This window comes from Pecten maximus, chromosome 7, assembly GCF_902652985.1.
Source record: "Pecten maximus chromosome 7, xPecMax1.1, whole genome shotgun sequence".
Taxonomy (NCBI): domain Eukaryota; kingdom Metazoa; phylum Mollusca; class Bivalvia; order Pectinida; family Pectinidae; genus Pecten; species Pecten maximus.
This window is the reverse complement of record NC_047021.1, coordinates 15,430,082-15,456,891: the sequence shown is the minus strand read 5'-3', so window position 1 is coordinate 15,456,891 and position 26,810 is coordinate 15,430,082. Positions and strand designations below refer to the sequence as shown.

At 35.1% G+C, this 26,810-nt stretch overlaps 1 protein-coding gene across 5 annotated transcripts; it reads right to left on the bottom strand.

The window, feature by feature from the left end:
• Nucleotides 1-5,447: 5,447 nt before the first annotated feature.
• Nucleotides 5,448-26,764, bottom strand: LOC117331736 (phosducin-like protein). 5 transcript variants are annotated; one of them, XM_033890600.1, is made up of 10 exons: nucleotides 26,667-26,764; nucleotides 14,559-14,750; nucleotides 13,887-14,012; nucleotides 12,337-12,464; nucleotides 11,457-11,559; nucleotides 10,601-10,714; nucleotides 10,028-10,152; nucleotides 7,645-9,435; nucleotides 7,249-7,578; nucleotides 5,448-7,182 (listed from the first exon to the last, which is right to left on the bottom strand). In XM_033890600.1, exons 2-8 carry the CDS (start codon nucleotides 14,745-14,747, stop codon nucleotides 9,315-9,317), a joined length of 906 nt encoding a protein of 301 aa, XP_033746491.1. In that variant the 5' UTR covers nucleotides 14,748-14,750; nucleotides 26,667-26,764; the 3' UTR covers nucleotides 5,448-7,182; nucleotides 7,249-7,578; nucleotides 7,645-9,314. The 5 variants fall into 5 exon arrangements, with proteins under 5 accessions (XP_033746491.1, XP_033746492.1, XP_033746493.1 ...); XM_033890601.1 differs by having other exon boundaries at nucleotides 5,448-7,248; nucleotides 7,447-7,578; XM_033890602.1 differs by having other exon boundaries at nucleotides 5,448-7,215; nucleotides 7,447-7,578.
• Between the last annotated feature and the right edge of the window lie 46 nt (nucleotides 26,765-26,810).

Below are 26,810 nucleotides of genomic sequence, written 5' to 3'. Positions count from 1 at the left end.
AAATAAACAAAAATAAAGACGAGAGGCAAGGGCAGAAAATAAGAGTTCACACAGACCAGCGGCAGAACAAACAATAACAAACACACCAACAAACCTACTAAGTAGCGACGAGGACGAACCTACAAGATTATACAGTGATGACTTTGATAATACAACATTCATAGACAGATCTGTTCATACCCCAATAGTACTCAACTGAGAAATAGGGAGTGCCCTGCTTCTCAACCAGAGTTACTACAAGTTAGTGCCATTCAAGCCAACAACTCCGATCAGCTATATTGAGGAAGTTTTTAACAGTTTTAACTCTGTATATATGAATAGTTTGAACCAAACATTCAAATAGAACGAACTGTAACCTACAACTATCAGAATATAACAACAAACTACAAGTTATACAGCAAAGAAAACGAGGACTTAAAGGACGAGGCATCTGCATCTATATCAGTGAAACCATAAGAGCATCAGAAGTAAAACCGTATAATGTTGAAAACATAGAATATATGTATAAACATAGAGTATATGCATATATAACTCAAAACCAACGATTGGTTACTATCCCAGTGTAACTTTTGTAGCCCTAACTCACCAAACACCAACATCTCTGATTTAGGGAAGGCTTTATCAATCAACCACTACAGCTACTCTCACATCATAAGTATTGGTGACTTAAACTTTAACGAAATTAACTGGAGAGAGGAAACAACAACTGTCAGTGAAAATCACCCAGCATCAATATTCGTAGAAATGGTAGGGGATAATTTTCTAATTCAACACATCACTTAGCCAACAAGGATAAGGGAACATGATACACCATCAACTCTAGATCTACTGTTAACCAATGAAATCAACATAATCAACAAACTTGAGACAAATGCACCACTTGCAAAGTGATCACACAACTATAATATTCCTAATACAACTGTACTGTGATCAAACTGAGACAGCCCCGAAAATAAACTTCAACAAAGGCAACTATGACAACATCAGACAACATCTAGAAACACTATCATGGGCAACAAATAACAGCGAATCTGTGGACGAAGTTTGGAATCGCTTTACCGACATACTAAATCAAGAAATCATACCAGTGTGTAAGGCGCCCAACAAACACTTTGCAACACCATGGATGAATGACAGTACCCGTATAGCCATAAAGCGGGAAAAGACGCGATGGAAAAAAAATATGCTCACTGTAGAAGTGACCAAAATAGAAGAAAACATAACAAAAAAATATCAAGCAATGAAGTAAGGAAGGCCAAGGCCGAATATGAATCGCAGCTGGCAGAAAATATTAAAACAGACCCAAGATCATCCTGGAGATACGTAAAGTCCAAAACAAATATCAAAGACAACATAGAGAGTCTCGAAAATGAAACTGGCATAATGCTCACAGATGAACAATCAGAAGAGCTTAACAAATTCTTTACAAGTGTTTTCACCACCGAGGATCTCGGAAACATTCCAAACTTCCCATCTAGACACGTCCAAGAAGACCTGACAGAAATTCAGATCAAAGAAGAAAAAGTTAAAAACCTGCTAGACCAACTGAAAACAACTACGGCACAAGGTCCAGATAATCTCCACTCAAAAACTTCTGAAAGAAACCAAGGAATTCTGCACCAAACCACTCACAGATATCTTCCAGAAAACACTTGACCAACGAAAGGTACCAAAATAATGGAAAGTAGCTAATTTTACCGCCATTCACAAAAAGGGATCCGAACATCTTGCACAAAATTACCGCCCTATTAGTCTAACATCAAATACCTGTAAAATTATGGAGAACATCCTAAGGGGAAAAATGATGGATCATATGGAAGCAAACAACCTCTTCATCAAACATCAACACGGTTTAAGAAAATGTCATTAATGTGTCAACCAACTTATACCTGGACAGAGGAGTTGGACAAGAAAAACAATACTGATGTGCTATACCTCGACTTTCAAAAAGCTTTTGATTCGGTCCCTCATGAAAGACTTCTAAGAAATTTAGCAGGATATGGAATTAAAGGGAATGTCCTTAAGTGGATTAAAGACTTTCTTACTGAACGCAAACAAAGAGTGGTCCTAAATGGTAAAAGTTCTAACGAGTCAGGAGTAACAAGTGGTATACCACAAGGGAGTGTATTAGGTCCAGTTCTCTTCCTCGTCTATATAAAAGACTTGCCAGAAGTAGCCGAAAATGCAATAAAGATCTTCGCTGACGACACCAAATTATATGGTTGTGTAAACAATAAAGATGACGAGGAAATTTTCCAGTGTGATATAAACAACTTGGTCTCACAATTGGCAACTTCTATTCAACCCTTCAAAATGCAAATATATGCACCTAGGCCCATCAGTGAGTAAACCCTACACTATGGAGTCATCAGGAATAAACAAATTGATGAAATTACTGAAGAGAAAGATCTAGGAGTCATGATGGACAAAAACTTGAAATTCTCGGTACACATCCAGATGTCAGTCAAAAAGGCAAACAGAATGTTAGGAGTTATCAAAAGAACTTAACGATAAATGACAAAAACAACAGTCAAAAACTTCATAAATCACTGGTATGAACGCCAAACCAGTATGGTCTTTCATAAACAAAAAAGACGCTCAGCTCATAGAGAATGTCCAAAGACGTGCCACCAGACTATTTAGACCAATTAGGAACAACATATCAAGTAAGACTCGTCCACCTTGGCCTACCATCACTTCAGTACAGGCGCCTTAGAATGGACATGATTGAAGTCTACAGAATCCTCACTGACTTGGATAAATGTGACAAGGGCAAGCTATTTAAAATGCGAGAGGGAGACACAACCCAAAAAACTTACCAAAGAACACTGCAGACTAAATACCAGGAAACTTTCCCTTCTCTCAAAGAATTGTCAACCATTGGAATAGTTTGTCCGGGGAAGTGGTGTCATCCGTCACCCTAAACCAATTCAAATCAACCCTAAACAAGTTATGGAAAAATAAGAACATTAAATTCTGCCCAGACTGCTATCAATATCAATCGGAACCGGAAACACATATTGTGATGGGTCAGAGAAGCGAAACGCCTATAGAAGACCTCGACAGCAGGTTACAGGTAACAGGTTAGCTGCGATAACGTAGCTCTGGACGACGGACGGACAATTTCTGACAGCCGGAGAGCAGTGTAGGCAGGGTATGAATATTCGTTCTAGTAACAGGTGACCATGTTTCTATGAATCCATGGCCTGTCTACCGTAACCATGTCTGATAACAGGGTATAGCAAAGCAATACATCAATACTTTTTTTTTTATATATATTTTATGTCATAATGAATTTTGATGGAAATAAAGAATATATATTCACATACACAGAATACCGAATAGTACAGTTGACATGTTACACTCACGTAACTGCAATAAAAAGGCGATTCTGAGGATCAATTAATCAGTCCGAGTTATGAACTACATGATTGACAAAACCGTAACATTTACTGTTAGCGCGTCACAGACTTTTATTAATTAACCAACGCAAATGTTCGTACACAGTAACTTTAAGACAAATAACTCCATATCTGAACATACACTGGTATGCTCAACCCATATTTTAAGATTATATCGGGAGAAGTTTGGTTAATTTTAATAGTCATTGCTATTTTAGAGGTGGTGATACGATTGCGTTTTTGAATTAAGGTTCTGATGATATATGCGTTTACCTTTGCTAAATCCATAGAACATGCACGTGTTGATAAACACCCACAAACCACTAGAAATATGTAAATGTATGCCCCAAACACCCTCAGACGGAGAGTTCTTAACATGAAAGAAAAAAAATAAAATTTATCTGCAAAGTATTTGTTTTAACACCCGAAGATCGGAAAATACCACCACCCTATCACAATTAACGAATGTGTGTGGAAATCCTCTCAACCAAATACATGACGGACGAATGATACAACTTCATGTCGAAGGCATGATAGCCTCGCTTACAACACTACTATATCACATTCATCGATTTAATACATTAGTATACGTGACGCCTTCCATCCCTACTTTGGTTTATTTTGTTTAACGTCCTTTTAACAGACAGGGTCATTTAAGGACGTGCCAGGTTTTTGAGGTGGGGGAAAGTCGGAGTACCCGGAGAAAAACCACTGACCTACGGCCAGTACCTGGCAGGTTTCGAACTCGGAACCCAGAGATGGAGGACTAATGATGAAGTGTTGAGACACCTTCACTTTATCACTAGCCCTCCACCTCTGGGTCGCCAGTTTGAAAACCACGTCGGGCAGTTGCCTGGTATTGCACTTGTTGGTTTCGAACCATGGTTTCCATGGACACAACTTATATTGATACGTCAGCATTGGCATACAAAAGACGATTAACTCAAGATTTCACATATTAATAATTTGAAGAGTTTTATATTTGCAAATATTTGAACTGCAAAGAAAAGTAAGCCCCAACTCATATATATGTAACACTACTAGATGCATTGCATGCTCAGTTATATATATCTCATTCCTCTTTTTTATGAACACAATGTTGTGAGCATAAGACAGCTATGGAAATATTATCAAACACATTGAGATTCAAATCACAGTTAATGGAGATATAGTTTTTTACAGTAGCATGCTGGGGTGAGGGGCTACAAAGTTTGTTAATGCCCCTGGCCTACATTCAAGGTCATTGAAGTCAAATATCTACATAACCAAAATGCCCGGAGACCTGGAATTAGGCCAGTAGCCTGCTAGGATCAAGGCTATAAAGTTAGTTCACGTAAATGACCTTGACCTATTTTCAAGGTCACAGGGGTCAAATATGTTAAAATATCTAAGCAATGACTTCTCAATACCCAAGAGACCCAGAGACCTAGGTATGGGGTTTACAAACTTGATTAAAATGAATATAACCTATACTACTCTTTTATTTGAAGTGTTAATCTGCTTAGCATCTGTCTAAATGATCTAAATCAACTTCAAAGTTACATTAGATGCATGTGAACGATACAGGCCCACTGGCTACAAAAAAATATGTTTGAATTACTCTCATATTGGAATAAAGAGATATTTTGATTTGCATAAAGATCAATTTTAAAATGCATTAGAAACAGGTGAATGATATAGGCCAATTGGGCCTCTTGATTTACCGGGTATTGCTTCTTTCCTCAGCTGGTGATTAAGTGCCCAGTGACAAGTTCTTCCTTGATTAGAATTTTTCTCCAGGACTAACGAGAGTGAAGATCAATTAGATGTATCACAATTTCCTTTCTATTGTTTTTCAAGGAATTACTCTGAATCACGACATGCTACCTCCCCTTTGTAATCTCTAAAGTTAAATTCTCATATGAAAGTTATTAAATATATATTACAATTTCCTGAAACAAAATAAGAAGTTAAAATCAAAATTACTTTTCTGGAATTCCAAAAATAATTTTCTGAGGAAACAGATTGTGTTTGGTGACCAAAGGAAACAAAAAAACAGAGATCTAATGCATTGACAACAGTTTTACTGATCAGAAGTAAACATTTTGATTAATATGTATGATAAGTTTTCCTCCTCAGTTTGTATACACAATATCTAACATACAAAGTCTCACTCACTGTTGAAGAAATCATGTACACGCATAATGTCAATAAATTAACAAAATCAATACACCACCTATTCAAACGACACATTGATAATGCAATGTATGTATTTAGTATACACTTCGTCATATAAATGATATTCACGTTTACAACAAATAATGTTATCAAATATAAATAAAAACCAATGATTTGTAGAGTCCAGACTCATCTCCTAATAAAATACAATGTTTTCTTCGCCTCTCTCTCTCTTTCTTACTAAGAATCACAATAGCTGTTTTCTTCGCCTCTCTCTTTCTTACTTAGAATCACAATAGATGTTTTCTTCGCCTCTCTCTCTGTCTTACTAAGAGTCACAGAAGATGTTTTCTTCGCCTCTCTGTCTTACTAAGAGTCACAGTAGATGTTTTCTTCGCCTCTCTCTCTGTCTTACTAAGAGTCACAGTAGATGTTTTCTTCGCCTCTCTCTCTTTCTTATTAAGAGTCACAATAAATGTTTTCTTCGCCTCTCTCTCTTTCTTATTAAGAGTCACAATAGATATTTTCTTTGCCTTTCTCTCTTTCTTATTAAGAATCACAATAGATGTTTTCTTCGCCTCTCTCTCTTCTTCGCCTCTCTCTCTTTCTTATTAAGAGTCACAATAGATGTTTTCTTTGCCTCTCTCTCCGTCTTACTAAGAGTCACAATAGATGTTTTCTTCGCCTCTCTCTCTGTCTTACTAAGAGTCACAATAGATGTTTTCTTCGCCTCTGTCTTACTAAGAGTCACAGTAGATGTTTTCTTCGCCTCTCTCTGTGTCTTACTAAGAGCTACAACAGATGTTTTTTTCGCCTCTCTCTCTTTCTTACTAAGAGTCACAATAGATGTTTTCTTTGAAACCATTCTTCACTAGTTGGATATTTATATGAAAGGAGCCTGCTCAGCTTTATAAGCTTGGTTGGTATATTAGTGTAGAATGCTTAAAAAAACCATTTCCTCATCATTGAGGGACTGTATATTACTGGAGCCTGCTCACTAAAATAAATCATTATAGGATACATCACTCAAAATGATACAGATCTATACATTTTCTTGCTTTGTGATAAGTGCTTCATTCTTATGTCACAGTTTCATAACTGAGAATACATGCAACATTTTATTCCTGAATATACTTGAATTTAATTAAGTAGTGCTGTCTGCACACCTCTACATCCATGTTTTCATGTTATTTACCCGTTATCTGTACTTTATCAAGGTGTGTTTTACCCGTTATCTGTACGATATCCAGGTGTGTTTTACCTGTTATCTGTACTATATCAAGGTGTGTTTTACCTGTTATCTGTACTATATCCAGGTGTGTTTTACCTGTTATCTGTACGATATCCAGGTGTGTTTTACCTGTTATCTGTACTATATCCAGGTGTGTTTTACCCGTTATCTGTACGATATCCAGGTGTGTTTTACCTGTTATCTGTACTATATCCAGTTGTGTTTTACCCGTTATCTGTACTATATCCAGGTGTGTTTTACCTGTTATCTGTACTATATCCAGGTGTGTTTTACCCGTTATCTGTACGATATCCAGGTGTGTTTTACCTGTTATCTGTACGATATCCAGGTGTGTTTTACCTGTTATCTGTAATATATCCAGGTGTGTTTTACCTGTTATCTGTACTATATTCAGTTGTGTTTTACCTGTTATCTGTACTATATCAAGTCATGTTTTACCTGTTATCTGTACTATATCAAGGTGTGTTTTACCCGTTATCTGTACTATATCAAGGTGTGTTTTACCCGTTATCTGTACTATATCAAGGTGTGTTTTACCTGTTATCTGTACTATATCCAGGTGTGTTTTACCTGTTATCTGTACTATATCGAGGTGTGTTTTACCTGTTATCTGTACTATATTCAGTTGTGTTTTACCTGTTATCTGTACTATATCCAGGTGTGTTTTACCTGTTGTCTGTACTATATCGAGGTGTGTTTTACCTGTTATCTGTACTATATTCAGTTGTGTTTTACCTGTTATCTGTACTATATTCAGTTGTGTTTTACCTGTTGTCTGTACTATATCCAGGTGTGTTTTACCTGTTATCTCTACTATATCAAGTCATGTTTTACCTGTTATCTGTACTATATCCAGGTGTGTTTTACCTGTTATCTGTACTATATCAAGTCATGTTTTACCTGTTATCTGTACTATATCCAGGTGTGTTTTACCCGTTATCTGTACTATATCAAGGTGTGTTTTACCTGTTATCTGTACTATATCCAGGTGTGTTTTACCTGTTGTCTGTACTATATCCAGGTGTGTTTTACCTGTTATCTGTACTATATCAAGGTGTGTTTTACCCGTTATCTGTACTATATCCAGGTGTGTTTTACCTGTTATCTGTACTATATCAAGGTGTGTTTTACCTGTTATCTGTACTATATCAAGGTGTGTTTTACCTGTTATCTGTACTATATCCAGGTGTGTTTTACCCGTTATCTGTACGATATCCAGGTGTGTTTTACCTGTTATCTGTAATATATCCAGGTGTGTTTTACCTGTTATCTGTACTATATCCAGGTGTGTTTTACCTTTTATCTGTACTATATCCAGGTGTGTTTTACCTGTTATCTGTACTATATCCAGGTGTGTTTTACCCGTTATCTGTACTATATCAAGTCATGTTTTACCTGTTATCTGTACTATATCCAGGTGTGTTTTACCTGTTATCTGTACTATATCAAGTCATGTTTTACCCGTTATCTGTACTATATCCAGGTGTGTTTTACCTGTTATCTGTACTATATCCAGGTGTGTTTTACCTGTTATCTGTACTATATCAAGGTGCGTTTTACCTGTTATCTGTACTATATCCAGTTGTTTTTATGTGTTTTTTACCTGTTATTATCCAGTAGTGTTTATTTGTTGTTAACCAGTTATTTGTTCTATAACCTGTCATGTTTAGGTGTTGTTTACCAGTTATTTATTATCCAGTCGTCTTTACATTTGTTGTTTACCTGATATTTGTTCTATATCCTGACATGTTTGTGTGTTGTTTACATGTAATTTGGACCTCTTACCTGTAGGATTTGTTCTTGAATAATTCACCAATAAACCACAAACAAAACAACCAAAAAAAGTTTAACTTTACAATGTTACAGATAAAAACCTCTCTGCGAATAACCTGTGTAGAATTTACTCTCACAGTTATCTTAGTATGTGTATAATTTTTCTTCAATGAAAAATTCCCCTTTATACTCCTAATGCTTCAACATTTTTACACAAAATTATGAAATTAAGTCCCATCATTCCAAATTGTAGATTGCTGGAAGAAAATGAAGCTCCCGAAAAAAAACCATAGCCAGTTGGATGATTTCATACTCTTTTACCTCGCATCAGGGAGGTCCTGGTGAATGGGGTAGCATGCTAAGTACTCTAACAATATTAATACTGAAAGTATATAATCATTGCGGCACATTGGTTTGATGGTAGTCTAGTTCCATCAATCATAACAAATATTTCAACGCTGGATAGTTTTAAAAATTTCAAAACTTTTACCTGAATTTCCAGGGAAAAATAACTGTTTTTTTTCCTTTTAATGAAATTCTATAGCACCTTGAAATATTCTCTTTCCTTTATAGAGTATATGCAGAACAATGAATTAAACTGCTTTATACGGCGTTTTTTTTTTCTCCTGTTCTCAAAAAGAACAATTTTATATATAGCAGAAAGCTCCTTATCAGACTACTCCACCATTATTGCACATCAGATTTAAAATATCAACCCCCCTGCAGTGGAGTTAATCTAGTTCAAATTCACTACCGCTGTCTTCATCTGCCTGGATTTTCGTGCGAAGCTCTCCTGTTGTTGTGTCCTTGATGGCTTGGTTTATGATGTCGTTGGATGGTAGCAGTCCAAAACTGGAACAAAGAAATCAAAATTATTACCAGTTTATTATTATGATTTAGTCAGCATAATGATAGAATTATTTCTAACCCAATATTCTACATACAGGTAATAGCACAATGTTGTTAAACAGAATCAATAGTGGATAAGAATATATATATGTATACAACGTACATCTGCTTGAAGTAGGTGAAGGAAACATGTCCTATTATAAGAAATATTTCATAAATTGTTACAATTAAAAATAGATTATATAAAATTTGGAAGATCTTTTCTGTAATGTTTGTGTATACTTGAATGTAAAATCAATGGTTGAATATTAGCTCTAATACCATTATCCACAATTTTTTATGATTATTCACCCTGAATTTTTACGGACCAGAAATTACATTATATAGTAAATCTTAATACTTTCACCAAATGAAAACTGACAAAATTATTTTATCAACACCTTTGAGTGTGTAAAAACCAAAATAAAGGATAATACAAGACATGAGAATCATGTTTAAACTTCTCTCTATTAAAATAGACACATATAATTATCAAAAGTGTTAATATACTCATAGCATGATTTTCATTACTATAATGGTAGAGTGTGACACTTACTCATACAAGAAGCTTTCTACATCAGAGGAAAAGAAATCTTTGCCTAGCTCCTCTGTCAACTTAACAAAGTTCCCTATGAGTTCCCCGCCTTTGTAAGCTAACAATGCAGGGACACCCATCTTTGCCTGAAACAGGAAATTTTATGCAGTGGTATTAAGATTAATTTTATATCTGCAAAGTTCAGATGCATCAACAAAATCTAAGCTATTCATTCAAAATCTAACTCAAGAACAAAATGACAATAGTGTATATCATACATCGACAGGCAAATCAAATACCACAGTATAATTAATCAGCAGGCACCATCAAGGTTTTAGAGTCTCTTGAATCAAGCAGGATTCTGTGATGAAAAATGTGTTAAGAAAAAAATATGTGTAATGCAGACAGATCTCTAATGTCCGTCAACTCAGTTATTTGAGGGCAGATCCTAAATTTTTAGTTTTCGTTCGGATTCATTTCATACTCTAAAACATCTGTGTTCCATCTAGATCTAAAAGCTTAGAGACAAATATCTGTGTGTAAAGTAAATACAACAATAAGTCTCTACATTAAATGTGTATCAGATGTACTTACAAATTTATTACTCAGCTGAGTCTCTGATGCTTTGATCTTGCAGAACTTGACAGAGGGGTAGTCCTGTGCAAGGCATGCTAAACATCCATTCATGGCCTCACATGCTTGCACCTTCTAAAGAGGAAAATAATCAAATACTGTATTTTTGCATATATTTCATGCAAAAATTAAAAAAAATAACCATATTATATAAGTTGTGGTTATGCCTGTTTTACAATAGATCATCTTTGTTAAAACTTGACCAAATTTGTTTTTATAAATTAATAATTTTGGTTGTAATACACATTTTAATTGGTTTATCTATGCTGTCAATCAAGTGATATAACAATGAAGATCAGAAAAAAAACATGTTTTTATGATGTCATACACAAATGACTAATTGTATGTTTAAAAGATACATTGGTTTTTCACAATTTTTCATGTGATTGTCCGCTACTATGTTACATAGATATTGTCGACCATTAACATGCTATAACAAACAAATATGTGCACAGTGTACTGGGAGTTGAGTCTGAAATGAGTTTCTTTCTGACACAAGGTATGCAGAAAATTTGAAACACATGCTATGTTTGGTCAATTTCAAAATCAATGTACCATACAAAGGTAATCCTGCTGCAATTGTATCTTCATTGTGGGGTTTATGTTGAAATTAAGTTATACGATTCACAGTTTATTCAGGCAACACTTCAATTTTCAGTCTATAATTTGATAGACTAATTCATTGCTGTACCTAGTTCAATCCCTAGGAAAACTTTTTTTTTCAATGAGGAAAAAGTTGGAAATATCCATTTTTGTCCCAAGTCAAAATACATCATACCATTGTAATTAATTTAGCAATATACACTGTGTAACTTACATCTTCATACAAATGAATGATGACGGTGACTTGGGGCAGTTCTTTGTCAATGGCTTCCACAAAACTATCAGAGTTCAGATCTACAACTTTTCCAAATTTTGGTCTGCTCATATAAAAAAGACACATTAAGTTATAACGCTACAAGGAAGTGATAATATGTAAAACATTGTTCTATAGCTATAGTAATGGATGGTTAGAAAAACATTTATTCAATAATATCATATTTATAAGCCTACATTGAACAAAATACTGCTTTCTGTTGAAAAAAATGTTGGCACTGAAGTTTGTTTAGAAAGAAAAGCTGACATAAATACTGATACATATTAAGAAAATTCGAATAGAATATAATATGACCTTTGAATAACAAGCCCAGAGCCCCGTTCGATTTGCACTCTTCTAAGAAGAGAAGCCTTCTAAGAAGATCGTATTCCGTTATATGTAAATCGAGTAAACCGGGAGAATAAAACAAAAAATAAGCAAGTTTTTAAGTTTTCTCAAACACGATGACACAAACATGTGCATGTATGTGTTATAAATCCTTCTCTAGTGAAACTCATCACTCGCACACTTAAAACATGGTCGCCGCCATCTTGGAAGATAAATCTTCCAGCTTTGAGACGGAAGAGTAGAAGATCTTCCAGAAGCAGAAGAGCTTCAAATCGAGTGACCGGAAGATATCTTCTAGAATCAGAAGAGTGCAAATCGAACGGGGCTCGGGTTTGAAGCAAAAAGGGAGATAACCACTACTTTATACTTTCACCTAGAAACTGCACATCACATTACACTCATGATATGATTGTATGAAATGTGAACTCAAAGCTCAAAGCTAAAAATATCTTAACAAAACAAAAGATTTGCAACAAATAAAGGAAATACTGACACATTCTGAAGTGCTTTCCTCATTTCTTCCAATCGCTTCATTCTGTATTCTTTCAAAAAATCATCCTCTAACTCTTCAAGTTCTTGCAGAAGCTCTTCATCTTTCTGTTTTTCTTTTTCATCATCTAACTGAAAAGCAATCAAAATTAATATTTAGTTAAACAATGTTATTTCACTTTACAATACAGATTTCATTTGTACCAAGAAACCAATAATGATCAAGCAAACATAAACCAGAGGGATTTGATCACATGTTATAATTCAAGTTGTCACAGATTAAACAGGACATAATACTTAAAATCTATGTGTTTTCTTAAACACATATTTTTGTTTCTATATTTAGGTGGCTATAGTTGTTATTAATGGTCTGGGATGAGAGGAATAGTTTATATATGATAAAAAGTTTGTTCTAAGGACATAATGAAGAGTATATGCGTAATAAAGGGTCAAGTAGGATGAAGAATGATAGAGACACAAGGGTCATCAAGGAATAAAAACAGTAATGTAGGTGTACAGTGGACCCCCGATAATCCGAACACCTTCGTTCCCAGCCCAAACCGTCCGGATTATGAGTTTTCCGGACTGCCGAGTTTCATCTACCAGGTTTAAAAAATTGTAGTGTAAGAGTTATCTCCCTTGACTATATACAATGTGGGACGTTTAAATAACATACTTCCATTTCATAAACACGTCTAATTTCAGTCTTTTTTAAAAATAAATATACTTATGTTTCTGATATTATTCTTGTTTTGTTTTATTTTGTAGAAACTAAAAAATAAACAATGCTTTTAAAGAACATGTAAAGTGAAAGTTGTTTTATTTTTCGTTAAACGTAACGGTGTTACAAGCCGATATCCTTGTTTACCCAATACAAAGTGTTAATGATGTTAATTACCGATCATAAATTTATTACATGTATTGGAGATTGATTAATTATCGTATCACATACTGTATGTTAGTGCATGAATTCTTGCGAACTAAGAAATAGCAATATGTGTTCCTTTTAAAGTTGCCGTATGTAAAATAACTATCATAGATATTGTACGTCAAGTTGATAAAAGCAAGACCAGTCTATACTGTGCTTAAAATCCTTTAATACTGTAGCATTTAGGTCGTAAAGAAAAGCAATGTACCGTTATAAAAACAGAGCTACATTGCACCACAGGTAAACACCCTAGGCTATGACCTGGCAGCGGTCGTTATGACTACGCACAGTGTCAAGCGATAGTCTGTACAGCTGTCGACACGGGTGACTTGCCCCCGACATTTTTCCGTCCACGTGGTGAAAAAAATCGTCCGGATTATTGCGAGAAATTTACTAATGAAAAGTATGTTCCGTTCCCAAAATGGGGTTCCGGAATCGGAATCCGAATTTCCGGACTGGTTTACGGAAATCCGTTCCCGTGCATTTCCGTCCGGACTGCGAGTTTTCTGGACTATTGGCGTCTGGATTATCGCGGGTCCACTGTATTATCCCTACTAAGGAATTAGGGACAACAAAGTTCTAGGGTGTACTGTAAGCAATTAGCCCACTTCTTTCAGATGACTTACATGAGATCGACATGTCATAGACAACTTTTTCATCATTGCTAATTTTTCCTTTTCCTGAGCTTCCCTCCTTTCATTTTCTAAACGCTTAAATTCTCTCCAATCATTGATGACGCCCTTTGGACCCGTCTAAAAAAAATAGTTGAGAACTCAATTATATATCAGACCAGTGAAATTCATAATACAGCTGTGCATATGTATCTAAATATTGAGGCATAAAAGAAGTCTGATTTTTTTTAAAGTCAAATCTGCATTGCAACTTCAATAACCTAACTTCACATGTATTACTTTGTACTTATAAATATCTTCATTTTAACAGAAAATTAAGAGGTAAAATATTTGCAGATAGAATATTGTATCTTATAACAAACTGACAAATAAACTGAGAGAAGGACTGAATCATATAATATTTTGCCTCCTGTCAAGGTCAGTAACTTGGTTTATAATATTAAATAATCATTTTTTTTAAAGTAACAACAATTTTTTTTCTAGAATTTGAAAATTTAGTCTAGGACTAATAGACTCTGAAAAAGTTAAATCCAAAAAGTTGTTAAATTAACTATTTTGTTGGTTTATAGTCCAGAATCTAACACATTTGTTCATTCTTTTTCATGTAATGTACAACAGTTCAATTCAATCAACAATAAAATTTCCAATGTATAAATGTAAATTTACATTAGTGGAATATCCTTGATATTCCTGAATCTCTGGTTCTGGTATGAACTTTGGCCCCTTAATTGTTTTCTTGTCATATTCCTCTGGGTCAGAGCCTCTGGTTTCTTCATCTTCTCCCTCATCCTCACTGCTGCTACAGTAGTTGTTCACCTTTTCTCCCAAAATTCTGTCATCTAAGCTGAGAGCCATGATCTATAAATGTAAAAGTGGAGAGTATAAAGTCATGTTACTACCTCAGACTAGCAGAAATTTCTCTTTTGCATATCTAGTGGTATGTTTGCTCAGAAAGCAGGTTGCTAGTTTGAGGTGCTGGCAAGGTATTTTTATTACTCCTTCTCATTACATAATAATACATACATTGTATATAAACAGCATATTCATGAAAATAGAATCAATTACACATGGTTAAATCCATGAGCAGATCCATTATATGCCCCAGTTTTATGAACGTTCGAATTAACATAAGGAATTTAACATTCATGACACAGGCCTAATTAGGATATTTTGATTAGCCCGTGATTTTTGTCCTGTTTTACAGCCTAAAAAATGCAGTTTCCCCTAGCTTCTGCTTTGTAATGCCCAAAATCATTAATCGTTGTGACATTTAGGAGTGTGAATGGATCAAAACTGGATGAAAACAGATGGAAATTATGAATAAAATGATGTTATATTTCCAAAATAAAACAAACATGAATATCTCCTCATTAACGAGCTAGGAACATAGATCCTTGCATTTGTGACAATACATTGGAACTCCCAGCACATCCTCTTATTACAGAGGAGAAAAATTCCCGAACTCCGACACATTGGCATATAGGTAAGTGATCAATTGCTTTTAAACAATAACCTGACAAAATGACATTTTCTCATTTTAATGCTGAGATTAACACATATAATTACAATTATACATAAATAAACAAATAGTTTGAGAAGAGATTGTCTACTTTTTACACAAAATTGATAATTGATAAATTAAACCATACACTGCAGCGCAATGCAATAGGGCAGCCACAAAAAAGAAAAAAAAAATGCACAGGTAACTGGATCTATTTTTAGAATGTGTTCACCTGTGTTTTTAGTCACGAAAGATTTTGTTATGTTATCAATAGCAATACAATGTATATAGAATAGAGGTACATTGATCATTTTTGTAAAAAAGTAGACTGCATATTTTTGAATTTTTTGTTTGCCAATATAGTTTTATCATATGAATATCCCAGCATGTAAAATGCCATTTTGTCCGGTGGTTGTTTTAAAAGCAAATTATCACTATGGAGCCTAGCTACAGTAACTGTACACCAATTGTCCCGAGGAGTTTTCTCCTCTGTATTGTCACAGGTACTTGGCCATGGGGTGAGGAACTAAAGTTATAATGGAATTGTCCAATTTTAATTTGTAACATCATTTATTGTCTATTTATGCATCGATACAACAATGGAATCGATTATAACAACCAGAAACAGGGTGTTTTTTTAAAAAGCACTTTATAATCGATTCCAATGTTGTATTGGTGGATAAATAGACAAGAAATGATGTTACAAATTAAAATTGGACAATTCCATTATAACTTTAGTTCCTGACCCCAAGTACCTGTGTGTATTGTGAGAGGATGAGTTGGAGTTCCAGCGCACCCTAGTAAATACAAGGATGTTCCCAACCTGATTAATAAAAAAGATAACTGTACAGTGAAACCTCACCTTACGACCACCTCAAAATTACGACCACCCCGCTATTACGGGCACTTTTTTTCAGTCCCGATTTTTTTCTATATAGATCTTTGTATTGGTCGCTTCACTATTATGACCACCACGCTATTCCATATTACGACCACCTTGGGCAGTCCCAACGACCACTAATTAACGTTAATTACCCCCACAATTACGACCAGTTGGTCTTGTCTAAAAATCTTCCTGGTGTGTAGCGAGCCATGAACAGCTTACGGTACGCAATGCGTGTCAAACTGGCCATTGGCGTGTGTATACATACACTGGGAGACACGAATGTACTAGTTTTTTCATATTTTCTACTAATTCTGAAATTTTCACCAATTTTACCAAAAAAGATCTAATTTAACCCAACCCAGTCCATTTTTTCAGCAACGTATCTAATTATGAATTGTCATGGCTAATTTTCGACGGTCAAAGCTAGTTCTGTGAATCATATCCAATTTAACATGACCACCGTCTAATTCTATCGAGCTATCTAGAAATCATGAACTTTAAACTATTTATTTCATGACTATCTAAAAGTTTCTTACATCGACGAGTTCTCATGGAATATGACGAGATTTCCCCCGACATTCTAGAAATGTCCGACAGGGTCTATTTTGTTCTCCACTGACGCTAATTCTGCTCCTCGAATCTAATATTGACGGAGCAATCCAGTTTTCGTGAAAATCGCCTAATATTAAACGTCATGACGAATATTGCGAGATTCGCCACCAGCACTGCCAGCCGTAGACTACTTTACCTGGACAGCAGCCATCCGTGACCATCGAGTCCCGCGGCTAGCCTCGACTTGGGAGCGTTCCCCGTGAAGCGGTCCTACCATAATCACCTATACGGTGTCGGTACCAACTCGAATTAAGTGTTCAAGCTATAAATATGCGATACATACACGATAAGATACATACATTATGTATATCACATGATGTATATCTATATTTCTGATATCACATACGATACATTCACTTTTTTTGCAGATTGTTCCAGTTAAATTTTCATTTAATGTGCTGCATGTACATCAATATCATAAGACACCTGAAAAAATAAAAGTATTACATTCACAATACGACGATAACATATTTATTGTTATTCAATTGAGGCAAATTTTGTATCAATAAACGATTAAGTTGCGTACTTACCGTACGTTTAAATATGTTTTTACCCCAGAATCATATATATATACTGTTGTAAATTCTAAGCATAGGCAAACGTTAGCCAAGTTCCGTTGTGGTAATTTGAAATTGAAAATAGAGACAGGCCGGTATTCTCGTCCTCCCTTAGCATTACATGAGAGGAAATGTATTTTATGTCAGTCAGGATTAGTAGAAGACGAGCGCCATTTTTTAATTGACTGTGAGTTTTATTCAGATATTAGGCGAATTTTATTTAGTGAAGCAAGCAATTATTGTCCAAACTTTTTAGAATTAAACCCATATGAACAATTTCATTATCTTATGACAAGTGATGATCTTCAGCCTATTTTAGCTTCTTCACTCTATCTGGTGTATCGCAGAAGATCCTGTTTTACCTATATTTAACAGAACTTTTTACTATATTGCGTCTCATAAGTCTGGATGTGAATATAATTTTAATGCAACTTGTAAAGTTTTTATGACTTCTACTGTATTTTATATATCTGTAATATTGACACGTGACACGTTAATAAAATATTTTGTATTGTATTGTATTAATAAAAGAAAGAAAATTGTATCGAAAACCTCTTGTCATCCACTTCACAAGGACACCTGGACAGTTGTTGATTACAAGGCCTGGGGCATTTCTAAATTGAACCTGCTGGTTGGCTTCCTGCCTTAGGCGAGAGCACAGGTAAATCCCCGCCCCCTTTTGGGATGAACTATAAGCTGGTTCTGTATTTAACATGACAAGTATATTAGTCCTACAATATAAGACTTCGAAGGTACAAACGTTATCTTTTACGTTTATTGTCGGGTATCAACATTTTTGTTATTTGCCGAACCTCTAAGTACATCTTCTTTGGAACAGATGCCTGCATCAGAGACCTATATATCCACTATATACGTCCCTGGTTATATATATTGTAATTACCAATGGGTTACAGTATCCGAGCTCTAATATATACAAGCTTACTAATAAGAAAATTTGAAACTGTATGTATCACATCGATGAGATTAGAGACTTGTGATATACAAGTCTCTGATGAGATATAGAAAAACAACTAAACTATAAATCCTATATAGTGTCTCCGATATTCTAGAGATGTTTATTACTGAATATTGAACTGTTTTTTATTATCCATACATTTATAATGACGCCGAGGGTATAATATGTATGCATTTCATGTAACATGTTGAAACCGACTTCTCTGTGCATATTTTGTTGTGTATAGTGTGACCAGTATAGTCATTATGAATCAAACATGAAATAGAAGATTTGTAAAAAAAAAAAAAGATGTGTTGAACTATCATGTCTTACGTTTGACATAAAGAAAACAACTGTGTTATATAATAAAATCTTTCAATTCAATTCAATTCATTTCAGTAGTATTATTAGCAAAGCGTCGTCGTTCCAAGCCGATGTTTTTAATTCAATTTGTGAAACACCTGATAATAATAATATGTTTATAATATGTACTTATGGGCCGTATGGCCTAAAGTCAATAAAGAATTTGAAATTTGATAAAACGTTTCGTGTTATTAAAGATATTCTTTCCTTATATATGATCAGTGATAATCCTATATAGCTTTATGGATTCGTACGTGCTAACTTCGGAATAACATATATTGATATCAGAGAATTTGAAATTGTGTTTTACAGCACGTTCTAGATATCGCCTGAATTAGCTGTTTTTGTTTTCACTCTTATCAGTTTCTATGTTTGCAATATGACTACACTATTGTATACTCCACACACCACTCATTCATTCGATATTACCGCTCAGAAATGTCATAACATCTGTATCGTCATTACATTGTATATTGATGCTGTCTATCTTTCGTTAAATTGCATTTTAAAAATAGTGAAGATAAAAAATTGTATGCTGTCATTTTCAGCATGCTTATAAGTCGTAAGGATTGAATTGAATAAACATTTTAAACAAAAACAAGACCGGTCTATAATCCTTTAATTAATTCGATCGCTGTATAGAAAACCAAGGTACCGTTACAAAAACTAAATTGTACGGGTTAATGACGGGGGCTAAGATCTCGCAGCGGTTGCTATGACTACTCTGTGTGTCAAGCGACCGCGATCTACTACCTGTTCACCTGTCGACACGGGTGACCAACTCAGACTTTTTATCTATGTGATGAGAAAAACGTCCGGATTACTGCTGGAATTTTACTTAACTAACATTTCGTTTCCGATATGAAGCTCCGGATTCGGAATCAGAACTTCCGGACTTGTGAGTACAAATATAACGTTACAGAATTTCGTTCCCCGACATTTCCGTCGGGATTGTGAGTTTTACGGACTATCGGCGTCCAGATTAGCGGGTAAGCTGTATTGGTATATATAACAGCAATACAAACACAAAGTGGAGTACGGGTTAGATATATACATATTATGTACAATTTGGATCTCATGGGATTCGAAAATAACCTACACATATTTATACATATGATCCCCCCCCCCCCCCCCCCCCCCCCCCCCCCCCCCCCCCCCTACACAGAACAATAGAATATTTTCACTAAATACATATACACGTACAAAAATGTTCATGCACAATTATATAGATATTATCAAAAACACGTTCATCTTTATAATACCGTCAGATATGTCATATGTCTCCGATACCGTGAAACAAACGTTTGTATTCAAACTTGTGATGTACAGTGGACCCTCGATAATCCGAACACCTTCGTTCCCAGTCCAAACCGTCCGGATTACGAGTTTTCCGGACTGCCGAATTTCGTTTACCAGGTAAAAAAAATTGTCGTGTAAAAGTTATCTCCCTTGATTACATACAATCCGAGACGTTTCATAAACACGCCTAATTGTCAGACTTGTTAACAATAAATATACTTATGTTTCTGATATGATTTTTGATTTCTTTTGTAGAAAGTAAAAAATAAACTTTGTTTTTAAAAGAACATGTAAAGTGAAAGTTGTTTTATTTATAGCGGGCATATGTGTCCTACAAACACCACACATGTGTCACGTCCCGGAGGTTCACAAACAAGTAGAAATTACAAACGTTAAATACCTGAAATAAAAGACCCGGATTTTACAACTTACCATCAGTCCATGTTTTTTTATGATTTTTACGTACCAGAAACCCCAAGCTATATATCTAAAAGTACGCTACACCAGCGAGAACTACCGATGAAGTCCGATAATTATTGAACCCGTATTAACTTAACAATGTGACGCTTAATTAAGTATCATACGACTATTGACTAATTTGTGTGTAATCAACCCAGTTCTTGTGATCACTGCTTAATACGTAAATGTGTATGTAATTAATAACGTGCATCTTTCAATGAGTCGTCTTTTCACGTAACGGTGTTACAAAGCCGATATCCGTGTTTACCCAATACAAGTGTTCATGATGTTAATTACCGATCATAAATTTATTACATGTATTTGAGATTGATTAATTATGGTATCACGTACTGTATGTTTGTGCGTAAATTCTTGCTAATTACGAAATAGCAATATGCGATCCTATAAAAGTTGCCGTCTGTAAAATAACTGTAATAGATATTGTACGTCAAGTTGATAAAAGCAAGACCAGGCTATACTATAAAATCCTTTAATACTGTAAAGTTTAAAAAGGTCGTAGAGAAAAAGTAATGTACCGTTATAAAAGCAAAAGTTACACTTTGTAACACAGGTAAACATCCGGGGCTATGACCTGGCAGCGGTCGCTATGACTACGCACAGTGTCACGCATTAGTCTGTACAGCTGTCGACACGGTTGACTTGCCCCGACATTTTTTCTCCTCGTGGTGAAAAAATCGTCCGGATTATTGCGGGAAATTTACTAATGAAAAGTACGTTCCGTTCCCAAAATGGGCTTCCAGAATCGGAATCCGAATTTCCTGACTGGTGAGTACAAATAACGTTACGGAAATCCGTTACCGTGCATTTCCGTCCGGACTGCGAGTTTTCCGGACTATCGGCGTCCGGATTATCGCGGGTCCACTGTACACTGAATGGTCAACAAATGATAAACGTTCTGCCTGATGAGAGTCGCCGAGCGATGTGTGCGACATCATAGGGATTCCATTAGTTCTGTTTCTAAATAATAAGACAATTTAGGCAAACTTGCTATAGAAATGCAAGATATTTAAATATGTTTTCTTACATATTCCTTGTTGGAATCATGTATAAAGTAAAAATGTAATTTACCTAAATATACAAGCAAATATAGTTTTTTTTTTAAACATATTTTTTATTGCTTGAAATGTAGGCATGAGGATTGGGCAGAAGTTATACAACTTATTAAAGCCCCCTCCTCCAAACATTTTTACAACGATGTGACACAAACAATGGACATTTACATTAATTTTACGATTGACAAATTAGAAAGGAAGACTAAAGAGAGAAAGTGAAAGGAATACAGATAATTATACAAAAATGAATTTATGTCTAACAAAAATTGTTTGATTTACACACAATAACATAATATCTGCCTAGAACAAACTAACTACGTTTACACGCTCCTTCATCTTATCATTGTCCTTTCATGCTCATTCCTTAATCGTTCTCCTTTTGATAATCAAGCTCCTGCTAGGTAATGTAATATAGGTTTACAACAGGGACATAAACCCTCAGTAATTGCATGTATGACATATAGATATTAGACCTCTCATTTTATGAATACTTGGGTTAATACAGTAATACTGTGGGATGCATTTTGAACGAATAATTTTCATTTCAATATGTTAAAGTGTACCCTGAATGAAAAATTATATTTTAATATGTTATTGGTATTGATTAATAAACAAGAATGCAGAAAACCGCATCAAAATCGGCCGACCCATTTCCGAGTAATTGTGATTTTTCTCGAAAACACACCTGAAGCCCAAAGCCGAATACCTCGTTTTGGTGACCTCTGACCTGTGACGTCACAGGTTGAACACGATCGGAGCCGCCATATAGGAAATATATAGAAACAAACGTGAACACGTGCCTGTAATTAATGCGAATAAGACAAAAAAAGGAAAGTGCTGAATAAACTCTCTGAGTTATATTTGTTAATTAGTTAATAACAAGTGCTACCGAAACCAGGGACATATAACTTTCTTTTTAAACGGTGCCATATATAACATGTAGCATCTCACTAATTTTCTCTCATAACGAGCCATACACAACATGTAACATCTTACTAATTTTCTATTATAACGGGCCAAATACAACGAGTATCATCTTACCTATTTTCTATTATAACAGGTCGTATATAACATTTATATTAAAATATTTTATTCATATTTTTTTTATTTTAACGGGTCGTTGTAACACGTATGACATTTGAATAACCGGCCGTTTATAATGACTTACATCATATAGCCTTTATTATGGGGGCATGACAGGTTTGTTACATACACATGTACCAGTATTGATTTCGGTTATAATACTTCTAGTAACACAAGTTTAAAATGCAATTCATTCAAGATGTGAAATAAATGCTAATCATTTTGGGTTTTTTTTATTAGCCAAAACAGAAATTATACCGTTATTTGTGATTTTTGGGTAATTGTCCGCAATTGATAAAACGTGTCCATGAAAGCTCAGTAAATCCCAGACAAGATTCATAGAGTAAATTTCAACATCATGGGTACATATATGAATGAGGTAATTTAGGTTAATTATTCTATAGACAAACGTTTGAGATATGATTTTTTTTCGTTTGTATAGAAAACGAAACTCACTGAATTCCAAAAATAATGTGTTTGATTTCAACAAAATGTATTCCCTATAGTATAAACGCAATTCTTAATTAAATTCAAGGTCAATTTATGTACAAACAACCTGTAAAACCATGTTTTCGGAACTCCTTTGAAGTGCACAGAAACCAAACGCGTGAACTCACGGCGTGTGCTGATTATAGAACACCAGAAATCACGGACACCTGTGGTGCAGTGCCAGGTGTGATGAGCTTGTGGACCGTAATTTCACACCTGGTAATTGTTTAGCGGTATACTAACCAATTCAAACTTGAGAATTCGTAATTCTCCGAACATGTTTATACATCTTTTAAAAGTCCTTTTTTAAGTGAAGATATGACTTGCGACACGAATTGAAAGCAAAACCACCAGGGTCTCGATCACTTCATAATAATGACACAATTACAAAAATAAAAGCAAAAAAATACATAAAATTTGGAGGGAAAAAAAATCATACACGAAAATCATTACGAGTTTATAAATTTTAGTATTAATTATGATTAGTCACGATGAAATAAATTGTTTGTGTTTTATCATTAAAAACGGAGCTAAAATAATGGTTTTAATAAGTACCTATGCTTTATACCTGTACAGAAAGTATCAATTATATTATAATTGTTGCGAATCACTTTTATATAATTTCACTGACAACGATCGTATATCAATAATGTCTTTCTCAAGCATTTAATCGTCCTTGATCCCTGAGACCATGACATGTAAAATAAGGGATAAAATCTGTATATGTAGAAGTTTGTTGTAGACTTTAACACTGGTATTCATACGGGAGAGAGATTTAGTATATTGTAGATCATGATGATTATAATATATTACTTTCTAAATTAAGTGTCCTTCATGACTAAAGCGGGTTTTGCATAGAATATAACGCTTGAATTTACTGTACGTGTGTTCGTCTTTTCTCACAAACCAGAGTATCCAGAACTGTTGTATTGTTGCGAATGAAATGGCACATTATTTTAGTTTAAAATGTTTATGCTGTGTTGCTTTCTTTGGTAACGAGTAAGAAATGGTAAACACATAACTAATATACATTTATTGGTGATTGACCGATTATTACACCAGTCTGTGTAAACCAAGCGGTCATTTTCAGAGTCAATTTCACTATGTTATTATTTTTTTTTAACTGAAACTTATATTGTTGGATTCCGACTTCTCGTCGGCAATATTCGCCAAATTCAACAACCTCAAATCTCATGTCCAGATCGTATTCAAACATATTTGTACTGATACTGTTCACACTGTCCTCTATGCTACTGGCCACCATACCAGTCACTCTGTTCAACCTGTGACGTCATAGACTGAAGAGTTCCAAATCAGCGTGACTGACCGATACGCTGATTAGCAGTCGATCGACAGGTGCAAATCGCGTACTTCGATGTGCGATATCTCGGCACTCGGCCAACCGATTTTGATGCGGTTTGCGACATTCTTCTTTGGTGGTTACAAAGAATAACATATTTGATTATCGTTTTTCGTTCAGGGTACACTTTAACATAAATAGATGATGGAACTCGTCTCCAATACTTTCATTGCAAAAATCTCCTTTATATATATATTATACCACCTTCCTGTCATGATACGAATTTTTAAATTAGACGTATGAAATTTAGTTAAATGTAGTGTATTTATTTCCGATAATATTGTTAATTGTGGAAGAACGAATCGTCTGTATCATTTGAGTCGGTACCGACATCGTAAGTATAGGTGATTATGGTAGGACCGCTTCACGGCTGAGCGCTCCCAAGTCGAGGCTAGCCGCGGGACTCGATGGTCACGGATGGCTGCTGTCCAGGTAAAGTAGTCTACGGCTGGCAGTGCTGGTATTGCCGCGCGACAGAACCGCCCGAGGCGAATCTCGCAATATTCGTCATGACGTTTAATATTAGGCGATTTTCACGAAAACTGGATTGCTCCGTCAATATTAGATTCGAGGAGCAGAATTAGCGTCAGTGGAGAACAAAATAGACCCTGTCGGACATTTCTAGAATGTCGGGGGAAATCTCGTCATATTCCATGAGAACTCGTCGATGTAAGAAACTTTTAGATAGTCATGAAATAAATAGTTTAAAGTTCATGATTTCTAGATAGCTCGATAGAATTAGACGGTGGTCATGTTAAATTGGATATGATTCACAGAACTAGCTTTGACCGTCGAAAATTAGCCATGAAAATTCATAATTAGATACGTTGCTGAAAAAATGGACTGGGTTGGGTTAAATTAGATCTTTTATGGTAAAATTGGTGAAAATTTCAGAATTAGTAGAAAATATGAAAAAACTAGTACATTCGTGTCTCCCAGTGATAATTATCGATATTTTGTTTAGTGACCAGTGTATCGACAGGTGAGTAGAATGGCTATTAATCTCTTTGAAATATTCGCACTGACCGGAAGGTAAAATAAACATCCAGTATTTCATTGTTCGTAACATGTGCCGGGTTTTGGTTTGTAGTCCTTTGTTTACCGTTACGGGTGATCGCCCTTCCTAGGTGGCGTTGTGACAGATTAAATACACAAGTGATCAGATTATCTATATCTGGGCTTAAAATTGTAATAACCGTACATTTGTTCATTAATTATAGTATTAAAATAATTGATTTGTGGCTGTTGGTCGTTTTAAGACCCGATTACATACAGGGGAGTAAAATAAACATTGTAACGTTTGATTTTTTTCTGGTCAAGCGCAAGTGTTTACAGCGATCTCGATGTTTTTGTATCATAGGTGTTATTAAAACTTGAAAAAACATGTTTGGTTTCAAATATTTCAGTAGAATTATGCTATTCCTTCTAACTTCATTTCTATTTTCGCTCATGATGGCCACACCACGTAAACGTAACGAGGTGAACTGATTCAATGTAGCAATGGTCGTGTAGCCAGCGACAAGTTGCTGAACAGTTTGGGATCGGCAAAACACAGGTCCAGAGCATCTTGAAAAGTTTGTGAAATGTACATACAGTTCATGTATAAGTGATAGTGTCATTGGTGTCTTTTCAAACTTGTAATGATTTAAGAGCATATATTGAAATATTATTTATTAAATGAAGATTATTATTAATTAAATTGTAAGAAACAAACAATTGTCTTGGTTTTTATTTAAAGTTAAGACTATGGCATGTATTTAGCCAAATCTATACAACTTGCACCTGAGTTCAGTCAATGAAAGAGTTAGGTTCCTGATGGTCTAGCTCAATTTTGTCCACCTCGGTTTTGAGACCACCTCGCTATTAAGACCACTTTGACCCGGACTCCCAGGTGGTCTTAATAGTGAGGTTTTACTGTATTTCCCAAACTGAAGCGAATACTCGCGTTTGTACGTCCCTATACATAGGCCTGTTTCTAATTTGTGGTTTTGAGGAAGTGGGGAAATTAAAGACAGAACCTGATTTAAAACTGCGAGCAGATGGTCCTGGTGAGAAGAGATCGGTCGACAGCAGTTCTGTAAATATTGAAAAAACTGCACTGGGTGAAGTTGAACACTCTGGTCGTTAACTTACTTACCTAACTTATGTCGTGGTTCTACTAAAACTGTGATATACAGACATATATGCCAGCTGATTATGGATTAGCTTCGTCTTTATGCCGCCATTCATACAAAGCCAGCAATAAGTACGAAACTATATTTCCATCTTGGGTAAAAAGGTA